The sequence below is a fragment of the Culex pipiens genome, chromosome 3 (genome assembly GCF_016801865.2).
Source record: "Culex pipiens pallens isolate TS chromosome 3, TS_CPP_V2, whole genome shotgun sequence".
NCBI classification, from domain to species: Eukaryota; Metazoa; Arthropoda; class Insecta; order Diptera; family Culicidae; genus Culex; species Culex pipiens.
The window spans coordinates 123,138,934-123,155,531 of NC_068939.1; the positions used below are offsets into that span (position 1 = coordinate 123,138,934).

The 16,598-nt window shown below is 36.1% G+C and overlaps 1 protein-coding gene and 2 non-coding genes across 3 annotated transcripts in view; 2 read left to right on the forward strand and 1 right to left on the reverse strand.

Moving 5' to 3' along the window:
- LOC120423271 (zinc finger protein rotund) overlaps positions 1–14,842 on the reverse strand; it is a 227,085-nt gene extending 212,243 nt beyond the window's left edge. Inside the window, exon 1 of the mRNA XM_039587010.2 lies at positions 13,546–14,842. Coding sequence (XP_039442944.1) covers positions 13,546–13,683 — 138 coding nt within the window. The 5' untranslated portion in view covers positions 13,684–14,842. The remainder of the gene's footprint in view (positions 1–13,545) is intronic.
- A 757-nt stretch (positions 14,843–15,599) lies between these two features.
- Positions 15,600–15,673, forward strand: Trnan-guu (transfer RNA asparagine (anticodon GUU)). Its single transcript has one exon. It is a non-coding gene; the product is annotated as a tRNA-Asn (tRNA).
- A 101-nt stretch (positions 15,674–15,774) lies between these two features.
- Trnar-ucg (transfer RNA arginine (anticodon UCG)) lies at positions 15,775–15,847 on the forward strand. Its single transcript has one exon. It is a non-coding gene; the product is annotated as a tRNA-Arg (tRNA).
- The last annotated feature ends 751 nt before the right edge of the window (positions 15,848–16,598 follow it).

Sequence of the window (16,598 nt, forward strand, 5' to 3'; positions counted from 1 at the left end):
TTTTTCCATACTAAAAATCCATATGGTACACTTGCCCCACCTGAACAAGATTTTTTAAAAACTCTCAACAAAAATAACTAAAAGTTAAATCATACTTTATAAAAGGTGCAAGTCATTGGTAGGGACACTACTGATCTAGAAAAAAATAGCATTTTGATAAAATGAGCCTTAAAACGAACCCTAAGCCTTATTTTGTACTTTCAAAATATTATAAGAAAACAAAGGTTTAAAGAAAAACTTAATTAAATCTTACGCCCCGTGGCGTGTACGTCGTTTTGGCGGATATGTGGTAGTAGAATCAGTTAATTGCATTGCTAGCAACAATTCCTCATACTGGAAATAATCAAAATTGTAAAAAATACGGCCTTTCGAGCGATTGTTCCTCTTGCCCCATATGGTCGTCTTGCCCCACCTTCCCCTATTTCAAGATTGCTCATAAATTCTCTATTATCATATACTTTTGGCCAGTTCGTTCGTTTTTTTTTCTGGCCAAAATTATATGAATTCGCGTTTTGGACGCGACCCCTCCACAATTCAAACCGCTAAAACTTTTTTTGTTGTGAATGCATTTGGCTGAAATTTGAAGTTTTAGTAAGAAATTATCTCAAGATTTTGGGCTCAAAATATGATGTTGGTCCGATAAATATTTTTGTATTTTTGACGAAAATGTCAACAACTTTGAACCGATAAAAGGTGGCTAAGTTTTTCAAAAAGCATCTGAAAGTAGACAATCCGAAATACTTATGCTGAAAATTTCATGAGATTTGGTCGAAACACGAGCGAATTTGGAGTTAGGTTAGACAAATCGTCCAATGTCATATACTTTGGACAAGTGCTGTACATATAACCCGATTTAATCCTACAAGGGGTGAGATAGAGCCTTTCTTACTTAAGAATATAACTTCTTTCAATTCACAACATCGACTTGATACAAAAAATCTTATGATGAAAGCAAGGTACTATTAATGATATATTTTCTAAAAACGCAATTTTCACCAATAGAATATAGCTTCGAATGCGCAAGTGACGACACACACCGCGGTTTTGGTGTTCTAGTTTTGGTACGAGCCCAAAACCCGAACAAAGCAGGCGCAAAGCAAAACCGAGTTAACCGCACAGTGGAAAGCTTGCCATCAGTGATGTCAACCATCGCGGCGCTCATTTTTGGTTCGCGGCACATTTTTCGTTTGTGGTACTTTTCAGTTACGGAATTCAACAAAATGGTGTTCGAAGCATTTGTAGAACTCACCAACAGCAACATTTCTTCAGAACATTGTATAGCTGTAAAATTCTTACGCAAAAAGTTACAAGAAGATTTCACACCTTAGGACCAATGGTTCGCGATGCTTTTGTTAGCTCAACGCATTTTTGATTGTAACTTTTTTTGTATTCATCAAAAATTAACTCTCTGTTCAGCAAAGTTGTACGATTTGGTGTGTTCTACAAGTCCTTCACACACAACTTTGTCAAATTCCGTAACTGAAAAGCACTACAAACAAAAAATGTGCCGCGAACCAAAAATGAGCGTCGCGATGGTTGACATCACTGCTTGCCATTCAGCATCTACAAAAGTGAGAGAGTCAGAGATAGATATTTTTACAACCGCACCACTACACACTCAATCGCAATACCTTAGGTAGATAGCCATTGGCGTCGCGAGCATTGAAAACTTTGAAAACGATATAAAGCTTAGAAGCTTCGAAAGCTCCTATTGGAATCCAATGAACTCTGTTAAATAAAACGACACGACAAATGAAGCCTACTTAAAGGCGATTTAAGGAGCACACGGGAAACAAATTGTTTGTACGTGGATGAATGTCCTATGTCAAAAAAGTTTTTGCATAAACATTGGACAGTTATGCAAAAACGGACAGAGCAAAAGAAACCGAAAAGCTACGATATCTTACATGTTGAAGGAAACATCGGTAGACAAGCTACTACAAACGAGTATAAGTCGAACCAAAACATATTTGCGCCAGCATTCTAGCGCCAGTATTCGAAGCTCAACTTGACAACAACAACGAAGCGTCGAAAATCAATGCAGTGTGATTTTTTGGCGATTTTTCCGATTAATATTCATGCTGTATCGTCTTATTTACGAAGATGAAAATGACGTCCAGCCATAAAGTAAAACCTATACCTTTCTTTAGTAAGAAAGGCAAAAAGTAAATCGTTCTAAAAGTTGTTCGGGATTGCCGATCGATGTCAAATTTGTTTCAGATGCTCACTCATGGTCTGTACTATGAATGTAGGAAGAAATTTCAGATAAAATTAGAAACGAAAAATGTTGGCGAAGGTCACCAGGTGGGCTTTTACCTTTTTTTAGGGATTTTTTTTCTTATGGTAGGTTAATCAAACGGCTCTAACTCCAGAACCATATTATGAATCTGGATGAAAATTTGGGAGGTTGTAGAGCTCGAAAAATGCAATTTTTGAGATAAATAAAAGATATGAAAATGAAAAATTTTGACCATATTTTCATTTGAAAACTGTGTATTTTGTTGAAAAGTCTGTCCACATCCGAAAACAGATGGATATTTCGAAATTTGAGCGGCAACTCGCCCAGGTTCAGCACACTAGCTTTCATCTGCATTCAGAAGAATCAAAATCGGATTCAGGGGAGCTGAGAACGACGCGACACAAAATTTGGCAAAATTTTACCACATACGAACATCACTCGATCTCCACGGAATTTATTTTCTCAAAATTCGAGGGTTGGAGATAGACGAGTTCTGTCAAGATGAATCGATAGAGCGTCGAAAATCAATGCAGTGTGATTTTTTGGCGATTTTTCCGATTAATATTCATGCTGTATCGTCTTATTTACGAAGATGAAAATGACGTCCAGCCATAAAGTAAAACCTATACCTTTCTTTAGTAAGAAAGGCAAAAAAATTGTATACTTTCTAAAAATTCAAGCCGATCTTCTTTTCCCCTTTTCCAATCTGTGTTCAAAAACTTAAAAATATTTTATGTTTAAGGCTCTCATTTAATTTAAGCAGATTTTTTAAACCATGTTTCGTTTAGTGAGAATATTTTTCAAAGTTTACGTTACCCCTTCCGAAAAATAAAAGCAAAAAAAAATATTAGCGATACATTGTGAAACTACTAACTATAACTGTCATTCTTGAATGACGAAACAGTCAACTCTAAATCAACTTAAATAACAGTACAAATGGCAATACAAATCATGTATTGAAAAGTAATATTTTCCGATATTGTTTTGGAGTTTGGTACTTATCTTGACGGCAAATAACGAAGTGGGTGGGAAAAGTGGGAAAATAAACGATTCACCGAAAAAACTCAATACAAAGGGGAAAAAACTATTTTCAAACTATTTTACTCGTTACCAAACTTCATTTTTTCAGAACTCATCGTATTTATCCAATTCCAACAAGTCTTACTTTGTTTGATAAATGTTTAATTCGTGCTCAAAAAGTCTGCTTGTTGCATAAATTACTTTAATTCGTCTGCACTGTTCTATTTGTTTTAATAATTATTTTGGCTCAGTTAAAAAAAATATTTTCGTAAAGTTGAGATGAAAGTATCAACAGAAATTGTTTCAGAAGATTCGTTTAGAAACTTTCTTCTTGCCACACATGAGTTGGTTAATGTTCTGTGAAATTTTAATCGTATAAATATTGCATGAGATCAAAAACATTTAGAGTATTGCATTCTTCAAAAAAATTGAGATTTAACAAATTTCCATTTTGCTTTGTTTTTTTTTTAAACCTTAGCTACCTAATTTGCCTTATTTTGTTTAGTTTATGCATGTTTTAAACATAACCAGCTTTTTGCATTTTTGAATTTCTGTGAGGTTTTGCATTCCCAAAAAAATAGTTTTCTAACTCAATATTGGAGGCTCCACAAGTTCATTCTTTAGGCTGTATCCTTTTCTCAAAGTAAACATTTGAAAATGTATTTAAAATATTTTTTTGCAATTCCGTCGTGAAACTACTTACTTTTCCTGTCATTCTTGAACGACGAAATGGCCTACTTTTCTGTACCAAAAATAACAGAATCGAATAGAAACACTTTTCAAAATAAATGCTGAAAAGTTCTACTTTTCAGCACTTGTTTCGAAAAGTAACACTTTTCAACATTTTTTTGATTTAAACGATTTATTGACAAAATACATGAAAATTTGACATAAAATTTCACTCAGTGTGTGTTTTTCAGAATTGCAAAAAATGTTGTATGGAACTCGTTGCAAAACTTGATTTTTTCAGCACTCTTCGTATTCATCCAACTCGGTGAACCTCGTTGGATAAATGTACGACTCGTGCTGAAAAAATCCCCTTTTTGTAACTTGTCGCATTAACTACTTTTTCAATTCATTTATAACAGTGTTATCAGGTTTTGCAAAAATAAGCACAATTTTTTTATAATGAATTCTGAATGCAAAATAAATTCTTTCGGCGAAATGTCCAATCGGTATAAGGAACCATCCATAAACCACGTGGACACTTAACTGGAGGGTAGGGCGATTGTCCACGATCCATACAAAAAAGTTTTTTTGTATGGATAATTGTCCACGAGGAGGAGGGGGGTTGAGATTCCAAAAAAAACTGTCCACGTGGTTTATGGATGGTCCCTAACGAGTGCTACAGAGTTGATTTTTTTTTTAATTTAGAAGGCATAACATTTAAAAATCAAAATTACGCTTTGTCCCAAATATGCCAAAAAAATAATACTACACATATTCTGAGATAAAATTACATCTTGGAACTATCGTGGCAGAAAACATTATTTCCAGATGTTTGGTTCAGTCAAATTAGTCGTTTGTTGGAGTTGGAGTTGTGTCTATTTGGGAGCTGGAATCAGAGTCAGGTTCGGAGTCGCTCAAGCTAAAGAAGCCAGATGTTGAGTCGGAGTCGTTTCAAAAAGCTATCCGACTCTGCATATTGTGACTTTTACCCTATTCACATGGGCACTATAAAGCCGGGTTTAAAAGGTAAATATGATTTAAATACAAACACTCTTGACGCTTCAAACTCTTAAAACCTGTTTTGAGGATCCTGTGCGATTTGAGTTTCAATTGTCGTATGGATACCAAACACACTACCGTTAAACGGGGGACTTTGATAGGTTCGAGATTTTTCCGCAAAATGAAGAGTACAATTAAAATACGTACGAAATGGTTTAGAATCATACTGATCGTGGTAGAGAAGTGTTCAAAGTACCTCAAGAAGAACTTTTCATAAAATTTTGAAAAGTTTAAAAAGTACCTATAGTTAAGAAAATGTTGATGAAAGTCATTATTTTAAACTTCTCAAAGTGTCATGATTTGCCCATTTAACATGATTTTGAATCGTAGGACCTTTTGAAAATTTAATCTAGAAATTAGATTATAAATATTGAATATATGTGTTTTTGAAAAACAATTTTAAAAAATTTTCATATTTATAGGCAATTTCAGTTGAACAAATTTCATGTAAAACGTGAAAACTTGTGATTCGTGCTTCGAATTCAGTATAAAATGCAATGTAAATCGATAATTTTATACACAAAACGAGTTTTAAAAAAATCAGGCAAAATTACGACTTTTTAACAATTTTAACTAAAATTTAAATGTTTTTTTATTAAATCAGCTACTTTAGTGATGGTACATTTAACGTACAAATAAAGTTTGAACATCTTATTTAAATTTGATTTTAACAAGAAAAACTATGACTATCAAAGTCTCCCTAGAATTTAAACTAAGAATTTTTGACGTAACTATTTTTCTAAACAATATTTAAAAACATTTTTTCCAAAATAGTGCATGGACTTTGTGTGGCCTACCCCAGTACATGTTTTAAAAATAATAATCTTGAGCAAAACCTTACCTGTTGGAAAATATTCCAAAAACAAATTGGAATCCTATCAAAGTCACCCCGGTTTACGGTATCAACTTTTTTCACAACAGTTAAATTTTTAATGTTCTTTTTCAGGTGAGGCCTCAAAGTTGAAACAATTTTATTCCAGCACCGAAAACCAGTAGCCGATCGACCAAACCTTCTCATCGCGGATCATCGCACGTACGATCGGGACGTGACTCTTGATTAAAAGTTTTATGTGCGCGCCGGCCAAACTCGTAAAATTATCCCCCACTTGGGCGCGCACCTTATGCCCAAGATCATAAGCTATTTGATCCGATCATCGTCGGCGAAACGAAACAGGTGGATTTTCGGAGTTGTAACCCTCCCTTAATGACCTTCCCTGAGGGGCCACATCGTGGCCAAATGATAATGACATCAACCGTTCTCGGTGGTGTTGGCGGATGTTGTCACTCGTCGGCTCAAGGGGTGGCAGTTTCATTAAGGTCTGTCCAAGGAGCAACAAGAGAGAAAAAAAAAAGAGGAAGCCACACACACAGGTCTGGAGAAATCCCCGGGTGCAGCAGCCACTTTGCGAAACATTGTAATCATTTTTGAATTAGCCATCGGTTGCGCCTTGCAAAGGAGAGAACACATAAGTTGGTCAGCAAAAAAAAAAAAAAAACGAGGACCAAACATGAAATTTCCGAGGGCAGAAGCGCGCCAAAGCATAAAAGTTGATTTCGTGGTTTTTGGGGCTAAATTTTGGTGATCTTGTTCCACTCGGGGTTCCCTTCAAAGTATAATTTTGGACAAGGCAAATGAGGACTAATTCTGTTTTTTCCTTCCCGCGCTGTATTGTGGTGTGGCAAGGAGTGTATTAAGCTGCTTTGGCCGCCGACCTCGGGGAGATTCGGTCGGGTTTAAGCCCCGTGGGAGCCAGGGCCGGTTATGCGATGTTACGCGGAAATGCAAACGGGAATGCGCTGGGGATTTGAGTTGCTCTTTTTAAATATTGTATAGTTTTGAGCGAAGCTGTTATTTTAATTGAGACATTGGACATTCACAGATTTGCTAGATAAAGTATTGAGGTACCGTTCTCGCAGCCCAAATTTTCCCTATAGCCCAATTTTTTTTTTCGAAAATTTGTATTATTTCCGTGTTTAGGAGGTCATTTTAAGGAACTTTTGTTCTTTGAAAAACTTTACTTCTCTTGTTTTATGTTTTTCTTGTTTCATTTTTAGTAGAGGAACTATACCCTCTTTTAGCCTTTTTCTACTATCGGAATATCAGCACTTTGAATCCTGAATTACAGCTTTCATAAAATGTTTTTGACTGTTCCTAAGTAATAAATAACTCAAATAAAAGTGAGCAAGCAACTCTCCATTGTTGATACATCCGAAAATGTTGATTTAATAGCGGAAAACGGCAAAAGTGGTGAGAATTGGTCAAACGGCTTAGAGTGATTAAAATGGGTATATTTTCCCTATTTTGATTTGCATTTATCTTGTTTAGTTTATTTTTTGTACTATTTGACCTATTCTACCACCTTCTACATTTCATTTTGTCTTTCTTTTTTCATGTTTTTACAGTTTACAGTTTCTACAATTTAAGTAGAAACATACGCAGAGAAATAGACTGGAACACTACAAGAATTACTGCATACTTCTTTTCACATAAAATGTAGGAAATGTTAGTAAAAACACAGCCAAAGTTAACCTTTATAAAAATTACATTTTTAAAAACATTCACAAAGTCACATAAAACAAGTCAAACTTCCAACACTACAATTTTTTATAATTTTAAGAGTTCTTCTTTCCAATTTTTTTTAAAGATCCAAAATTGGTTGAAAATGTATTTTTGGTAAATTTTTAGATCGAAGCCCGTCTAGAAGTGGGGTTGGGTTGTGATGGGTTAATACAGCTTACAAACGTTACAATAATAAAAATCAGCTTTAAATATTACTACATTCTGAACTGTTTTGTGTCTTACTTATTCGATTCTCTCATATTATTTGAGTCAAAAAGTGACCGATGACTTAAAATTGCAAGGGTCAATTTTTATCCTTATTAAACCAGAACAAAGGTTTAATGATGCCTTGTAGGTTTAAAAAAAAACCATAAATTTTAATAATTTAGGTTAGAAACAATGTTTTGCAATTCTTTTTTTTTACAAAATACGTTCAAGACATAATCTTAAAAAAACTAAAATGTTTATTAAAGCACTGATTTGAAGGCTGAAAACTCAAATAAAGACTTTTTATATTTTAGCGGCTCTATCTCAGCAACCCGAGGTCCAATCTTCAATGTCTCTGAGACAATTTTATAGCAAATTTTCTGAACTTCTCAAAAAAAATATTTTTAGAAACGGTCACTCATGGTCACTTTAAAAAAAAAATGAAAAACTGCAAATATTTAGCTAAAATCAAACTTTCGGTGGCTATATCTTGAAAACGGAGCCCTTTGTCAAAAAACCTGTAAAGTACTTTTCGATTGCAAATTCAACTTTGCATTTAAAAATAATGTCAAACTTGTTTTTGCATGAAACTTCGATTTTTTCCAAAAATCACAGTTTTTTCAAAAAATCATAACTCGGCGGTAGATTTTTCGACCATGTTTCTCTATGGCTCAAAAGTTGCGGATTTTGTCCCCTAAAACATATAAAAAAGTCTCGAAAATCAAAAAATACGTATTTTGGGAAATTGAGTTTTAGTGAAAAAAAAAGTTGATTAAAAAATCTGCAATTTTTTTTTTCCGTGTACCTTTTTTTTCTCCAAAGTCCTCAACAATACGACGTCGTCGTGCTATCTTGTCGCACCCGCCATTTTGACGTTCCGAGAAAAACGCGTTTTAATGTTTGACCTTGAATATTCAAAAACGAGAGCACGCAATGTAAACAATTACAAACACGTTTTGTTTGGCTCACCATTCTGTGCATTGTCCCAAAGTTTGGTTGAAGTTGGTTGCTGGAGTCCCGAGTTATAATTTCAAATGTCTACGGTAGTCTAGCTTGTACGTGCGACAAACGCATCCTGACTTTCCTGGCCTGAAATCCCTTTGGCCTTTTGTCGCACTTACATCAATTTTCATGGAGTGACAAGATAGCACGACAAGATTGAAACTACTTTCATATGTAAAGTGACAAAAATGCACGGAGTTTTTTCGGTTTTTGTTGAATATCTCAGGATTGAAATCGAATTTTGGGGATCTGTGAAGGTCAAAAGATGAGGCATTGTGAGCTGCACAAAATGGCGTTCTTAACTCAATTTGGCCCAAAATGCACGTACGACAAGTTAGCACGATGGCGACGAATACCTAGAACTTTGCCGAAGACACCACATTGATCAGAAAATTCACTCAAAAGTTACAGTTTGTTTGAATATTTACATACCATTTTTGTATGGACAGCAGCCAAAATTGTATGGAGACTTGTATGGGTGAACCAATGACGCAAAATAGCTTATTTTGTCATAAGGAAGGCCCCCACAAAGTTTAAGTCAAATAAAAAAATACAAAAAAAAAAAAATGGTCGAAATCAGTCGGTTTCGTAGAGAGTTGCTCATGGAAAAAGTTCGCTTCAAGATATTTCGTTATAAAAAACAATTTATTTTTTTCTTTTGATTGATATAATATGAACTGAACAACTTAAGAATTCTTTGTTTGAATCAGGGGAGCCCAATCTTATGGCATTGCGGGTCATATAAAAAATGTATGTGATATTGTGATGCGCTGGATATTTTTATTTGTAGTTTTTAATGAAAAAAAAAGTAAAAAGAAACAAACAAATTAACAAAACTCGTATAGTTTTATTTTTTTAAATCTTGGGTTCATTAAAACCTGTTAACGATTTAAATATAGTAACAGCTTTATAAGTTAGTAAGTAATTTTTCCATTAATAGAATAACAGCTTTATTATATTGCATAAAAATACAATTTTTATTAAATTCAAATGCAGAAAAACTTTTAGCCAAGGCATGTACGTTTTGATTTTTCATGCAAAATTTTAGCTGAAATAAATAACAATACATTAAAAAAAGTTTTTGACACACCAAACATACTTGAAATACAACTGAATCATCAATATAATAGCATTATAAAGGTGGGCAAAAAAAGAGCGAGCCGCTCAAAGAGCCGGATCACAAAAAAGAGCAAACGAACCATGGCTCACAAAAAAAAAGAACCGCGGTTCTTTTTGAGACTCTGGACTTTTTGAAGATCCGTTTCAAGATTGAATCATTTTAAAACTTTTGTCTATTTTAAAATTTATAAATATTTATTCATTGGAAACGTGATTTTAATATTCAACGCTTATAAATTTTGTCAAATTTGTCAGAACTATGTACCGAAGTACACATTTGTAAGTAAATCTTTCCCAGTTCCTGCGGGGAACACCCTTGAAGAGTATCGGGGCCGGCATTTACAAAGCGGATTCAGTGGCAGTTTCATTCTCAACTTAATGTTAACATGTTAAGGTTAATGTTAACATTCCATAGGTCGCCTCCCTAAGGTTTCGTGATAAGGTCCAGTTTGTGACGATACACTACCTTCCCTTTACTAAGCAACCGATTCCAGAAGGGAAAAGATCACCAGTTGTGTTGGTCCGAGCCGGGATTTGAACCCCGATCTACCGCTTACGAGTACAAATTTGAGTAATTCAAAATGCTTCACTGGGAAAATTTTGCATAGAAAATAACAAATAACCATATCCTAACTCCTCTTGTCCGATTTGACTTTGGCATTTATATACTTTTTTATTAAATAAGAATGTAGAAAAGAGTTCAAAGTACATTTTTCATGATAAAAATTTAATAATTCTAGCAGAAATAAACGCAATTTTGTAAAATTAATAGCATGTTCTCTAAAATTTTAGATTTAACTTTTCCCATCCAATTTTTCGAACGTTTAGATCTATGATTTTTAAGCGAATCTTCTCGTTTTTAGCTTTTTTTTAATGATAATGTCTACTAAAGTCTAATAAAAAACATCAAAAATGACAATATTTTTGAAAAAGAGCGAAATAACTGTTCAAAAGAGCGGCTCATTTTAAAGAGCGAGCGAAAATGAGCGGCTCCTAAAAAAGAGCGGTTTTGCCTACCTCTACAGCATTATAAAATATAAATGGTAAAAATTAAAACAAAATTACAACAATGAATAAAATTATGATTTTGTGCTATATTGCACAAAACACCAATTAAAATTTAGGATATTTCACTCCTTCCTGATTTAAATAAAAATCAGAGAGCACAACAGTTAATTTATTTAAACAATGAAAAAATAATAATAAATTAACTCAATGCATCGATTGTTTATATGTACATTGCATCAACAGTATGAAATAATGTATTTTTAAACTTGAAAAAAGTATGCTGAAAACACGAACCAGGAAAAATGTGAAGAATTGTACTTAGGTTCTAAGATATTTAGCAAATTTTGAACAACAGCATAAGTGAAAATATTTTCTTTCCTTTCCTTGACCTTAACAGGTTCTTCAAATCAAATTTGAAAGGAAAAAAATTGAAATTCTTCAGGAAATATACAATATTATTCCAGTGAAAAACGACAACAGTTAAACTTTTCTTAAGATTTGAACTCTTTAACACTTATTAGATTGCAAATCAAATTATTCGCTCTACAGCATTGCCTTGGCGTTTTTCGATAACGAGATTCCTACTCGAAACTAAGTGTCCGAAGACTTGATTGTTGAGGCAATTGCAAACCTCTTTTTACACCTTAGTTTCCATCCACCCTGGGATTCGAACTGACGCCTTAAGATTGTGAGTCCAGCTGCCTACCAGCGACTCCACCAGGACAGGACCCAGGGAGACGACTCCTACACCTGGACTGAGCTAACGACCTAGTCTTTTTTTAGGTTAGTCCGGGGCCAACATTTACTTCCCGTCCGACGGAAGGCGTGATCAGACAAATCTCGTCTCAAAATTTGTCACCGGGACCTTCTGGGATCGAACCCAGGCTGGGTGAGAGGCAATCACGCTTACCCCTACACCATGGTCCCGGTTATTAGATTGCAACAGGACATAAATTCCAACTGTACAAAGGTGGTTTTGATTGGTCCTGAATCCTTAATTTCGAGAACGCATTGAATTATTTATCTGTACTTTTTTTAATGTTCTTAACTCATAAAAGTAAAACCATGGATTGTTTTAAATTTTAAAGCATAATGACACTACAGCTCGTAATGGCCATTATGAACTTTAAAAAACTGAAATGAGATTTAATAACAAAATGAAATAAACAAGAAGTGAAGGCTTTATCCAGTGTTGCGATTTTGAGCGCTCATCCGCTCATGAGCGAGCATTTTTCGCTCATTCGTGAGGAGGAGCGCGACGCGAGCTAGCTCATGTTTGCTCGTGCTCGTGTTTGCTCATTTATTTTATGAGTGAAAGTGCTCATTGCTCGCGCTCGCGCTCATTTTTGCTCATTGAGCAAAATGAGCGGTATTTTTTTTACCTGTACCGGGTAAACGATAATAACTTTTTTTAATCAAAACTAGTTTTCTAAATTATCAAACTCTGAAAAAAAATATAGGCTGACAACATTAAAGTTTCATAAATTTACCATTACCACATTGATCACACAAAAACTGGGGTAGAAAAGTATCCCCCGCAATCTATCGCGATCAATTTTTGACAGTTCGACGCCAACGAATAATTTGATGAATTTACCGCGGGTAACCAAAATCAAATTACCAATGCAACTTTGATGAGTTCATGTCCCTTTTTCGCGATGAAATTATCTTCAAAAGTGGCAATCCAATTGGCCTGTGCCAGATTCATAAACAATACTAAAAATCTACCTGATTTGCTGATGAGCGCTCATTGAGCGCGAGCTCATGCGTTGAGCATGAGCGAGCACGAGCTAGCTGTTAAGTCCTCATGCTCATGAATGAGCGAGCACGGATTCTGGCTCGCTCGCTCATTAGCAACCCTGGCTTTATCTTTAAAATAACGTAAATAATAAAATTAAAAAAATGCATTATTCAAAGCGCATTCTAGACTATACTTTTACATCACTGGTTTTTTAGTTCGTTGAAAAGCAAACATCATATCAGCATGAATCATATCATAAAAAAAAAACTGATTTTGCATATAAACTCCCACAGAAAATTCAATCTCTTTGCGCTAAGTGGGGACTATTTCGACCTTCCCAAATTTAATGAAATAGTTTAAAATTGAATTGAAATGCTGTTAGAAAGAAGAATTCTTTAATTTCATTCCTGATCAAATCGCTTCACACCCTATTTTTTTTGACGTAAAGACTCAAATCTATCACGGGGTTTGCAAATTGTTAAAATGTGCCATAGTTGTTCGCATTCTAGAATGAACTGTTGTATTTTGATGTATCGGTCTTGTTATACTATCATGGCACTAGCCCATTTGTGTTCTGACTGTCGACAACATAGCTCAATAGTTATTCCGAATATCAAGGTACCTCTACATTAGATATTTATGAGATAACTCGAAATCATCTAAATCATCAGGCCTCACCATTGAAGGACATAGACAAACAGTCAAATCCGGATTGACAGATGCTTTAAAACTATACTCTTCCATAAATTAGAAATAAGCCCCTATTTATATCATCAAATCCAACGATTCATTAGAATATGTTAGAAGGAAAACACGGCTGGATTTATTTTTAACGTTCACTTAAACCTTTTTCAAATACTTTATCTCACATTTCCTTCAATAATATAACCTCCTTGCAACTCGTCCCAAAAAAAAACTCACCTTACTGTGAAAGTCCAGCATACAATCGCCGTAGCCCGTTTCAGTTTTGATGGTCGTCGTCCCTGCTGCTGCCGCCACCGTCAGCGGACTGCAAATCTGTCCAACACTTAGCGGTGCCTCTCTATACCAGGGATACATATCTCGTCGGAACTGCTCCTGCCCCCGTCACCACTGCTTCCACAATTACCGTTACTTCCCGCAGGTTCTCACTACTCGCAAACTTGACTCCCCAAAGTTGACACAACAAGCGATGGGACATCGCCGCCCCCGGTTTTAGAACACTCCCTGCCTAGGTCTCGTTTACTGTGTATGCACCGTGAATTGCTTGTCAATGGGACAAAACATGCGATTCCGTTATTACTTGCGGTGTCATTACCCGACGTCTGGTCTGGTTTTCGCCGTGTATGTGATAAAATCTCAGATATTCAAAGTAGAGCCGCTGCTACGGCAGGAATCAATTCGAGTTTACAAATGCTGCTGGCGCCCCGGATCCTGCACGTAACGTGTAATACGTTTTCATGAATGAACAAACCCGCAACTCGTCTTCCCGGCACTTCACTTGGTCAATTTCCACACTGGGGTTGGATTCCTCAATCGATCAACAACATTACTGCACGAAATCGATTGCCGGGGAAATAAAAACTGATTGACACAATTATTATTACACTTTTTGTTCACAAACACTAATGATGTTTACATTTTTTTTTTATTCTCTTCCTCCTCGATGACGTTTCTCCGCCCTTTTACGAATTCGCGAACGTTTGACAGTGTACGACGCGCTCTACTCGTCACCGCAACTGTCACGCACTCTCACACACACTCACGCGTGAGCAATCGCTGATTAGCAAGGCCTCCTTGGACGACGCGTTCTGTCAACCGGTCCTGACCTCGTTACTCATTATCGCGCGGTAATTGCGACAAAAATTCCCTAATATTCCTCCGCTCTCTCTTTCACTCACTCGCGCTCACACCACAAGCGAAAAAAAAAGAATATCTTCACGTTCCCGAAAAACGTCAAAAAGGTGGCCAGAAGAACCGGTCAACCGGATCGTCGCGCGCGTTCTACCCTCAAGAGGACCTCGGACGTCGTCCGTTCGGTACGGCCGGACAAAAAAGACTACCGCCGAGATGAGTCCGCTTTTTCCTCGCGCACCCGAAAACCCCGGAATCGTCGTCGTCGTTTTTACACGCCCGCCTTCTCTCCCTCTTCTTCTTACCGGTCGAAAAAATCCCGCACGGAGCGCGCAAAAAACACGTCTACAACACTTCGGAATAACGAAGCGAATCAAGTTATTTGTTGATAACGACGACGCTCCTCCGCAACTCTTCTGCCGAAGAGTCTGGGCCTACTACGCTCGCCTTTTTTGCGCTCCCCCTCTCCCACCCCTTTCGCCATCACTCTCTCAAGCGAGTTAGAACGCTGCTCCCCACGCGCGCTCTCCTGCTCTCTATTCTTCTTCTAGTCGGAACAATTGTAGGGTTCCTCGCAGGGTTGCGAGCTTCGCTCGCGAGCTCAAGCATCGCGAGAGCAACCCGCTCTCGCGCTCTCTCGACCACGTGACACCGGGCAAACCACCTGCTGTCTCGTTTTTTCTTGCGCGTTTTGTCGTGTTTTTTCATCGTCGCACACGTGTGGGGCGTACACGCCGACGGACGATCGAATCTAGCTGCGGGTGTAGTGGAGATGCTTACTGTTTGATGGTGATGTTGGCGATACTCACGGCCTGCTCAGTTGGCGTTCGTCTGCGACGAGAGAAACATCGAGGATGGAACCTGTTTGGAGTTTGGAGCTGATTTAGTTTAGTTGATGTCGTGATTGCCGTCGGGGGAATTTTCGAACCTGTCATTTTTGTTTTTAAATTTTCAAAATGTTTTACTCAAGTGAAATCTTGTTCTTGTAGCGTTGAAGTTACTCGCAAACCTCTAACCTAACCGAAAGCTAGTTTGAACAGCGATAAAAAATTATCACCCTACTAAATAAGTAGGTGTCGTGAAATTGGCAACACTCCGTTGAAAAGCAAAACGATACCATTTATTCGCCGCTCATCCAATGTGCCTCCGTGGCGCAATCGGTTAGCGCGTTCGGCTGTTAACCGAAAGGTTGGTGGTTCGAGTCCACCCGGGGGCGCTTAGATTTTTTTCTATGTGGAAAGATGAACTGATTCCTATTTACCACTTTGCCATGACAAGAAGAATTATGGTTGAGGAGAATGTCATCAGTTTCTGTGCGGCCGTGTGGCCTAATGGAGAAGGCGTCGGACTTCGGATCCGAAGATTGCAGGTTCGAGTCCTGTCACGGTCGTTGTATTTTTTTTGTAAACATAGTATGTTCAGTATACATGAATTCTTTATTGACAATTTTCTTGTAGCCGGTATTTAATATACCATTTCAGAATAATTATACATTCTATTGAATTATGGAATTAAACTTTGATTTGTATTTGAATCAAATTTGATTGTTCTTCCGAAATAAGAATATTATATAATAATCACTGGAAGTATAAATCGGGTTTATTTAATACTTTCCACAGTAGCGTCTACTAAACATAGAACTAAACACAGGCTCGGGCCCCAATGGTGTTTTATCTTACAAACTAATACATAAATTAACGTCTAAAGAACAACAAGAATTTCCTTTTGACAACATCACGAGACAAGTTAAGATTGAACCATTTTATCGACCTTGATCGGCTCAAATATTAAATAAACAGTTAAACATTTCTTAAACATGGATTTCAAAATTTGATTTTTAAATTTTAAATTTTCTTCTTTTATATTTGCATTATTTTTTTTATTTGTTGTCTTAAAAATGCATGTCAGTTCTGTCTATATTAAACTGATGTAAATTATATCTATTGTAAAAAAAAAACAAAAAATTACAAAAAACTAAAAATAAAAATCAAAAAACAAAAAAACAAATGACAAAAAACAAAAAGCAAAAAAAAACAAAAAAAAACAAAAAAACAAAAAACTAAAAGCAAAAAGCAAAAAAACAAAAAACAAAAAAAAACAAAAAACAACAAAACAACAAAACAACAAAACAACAAAACAAC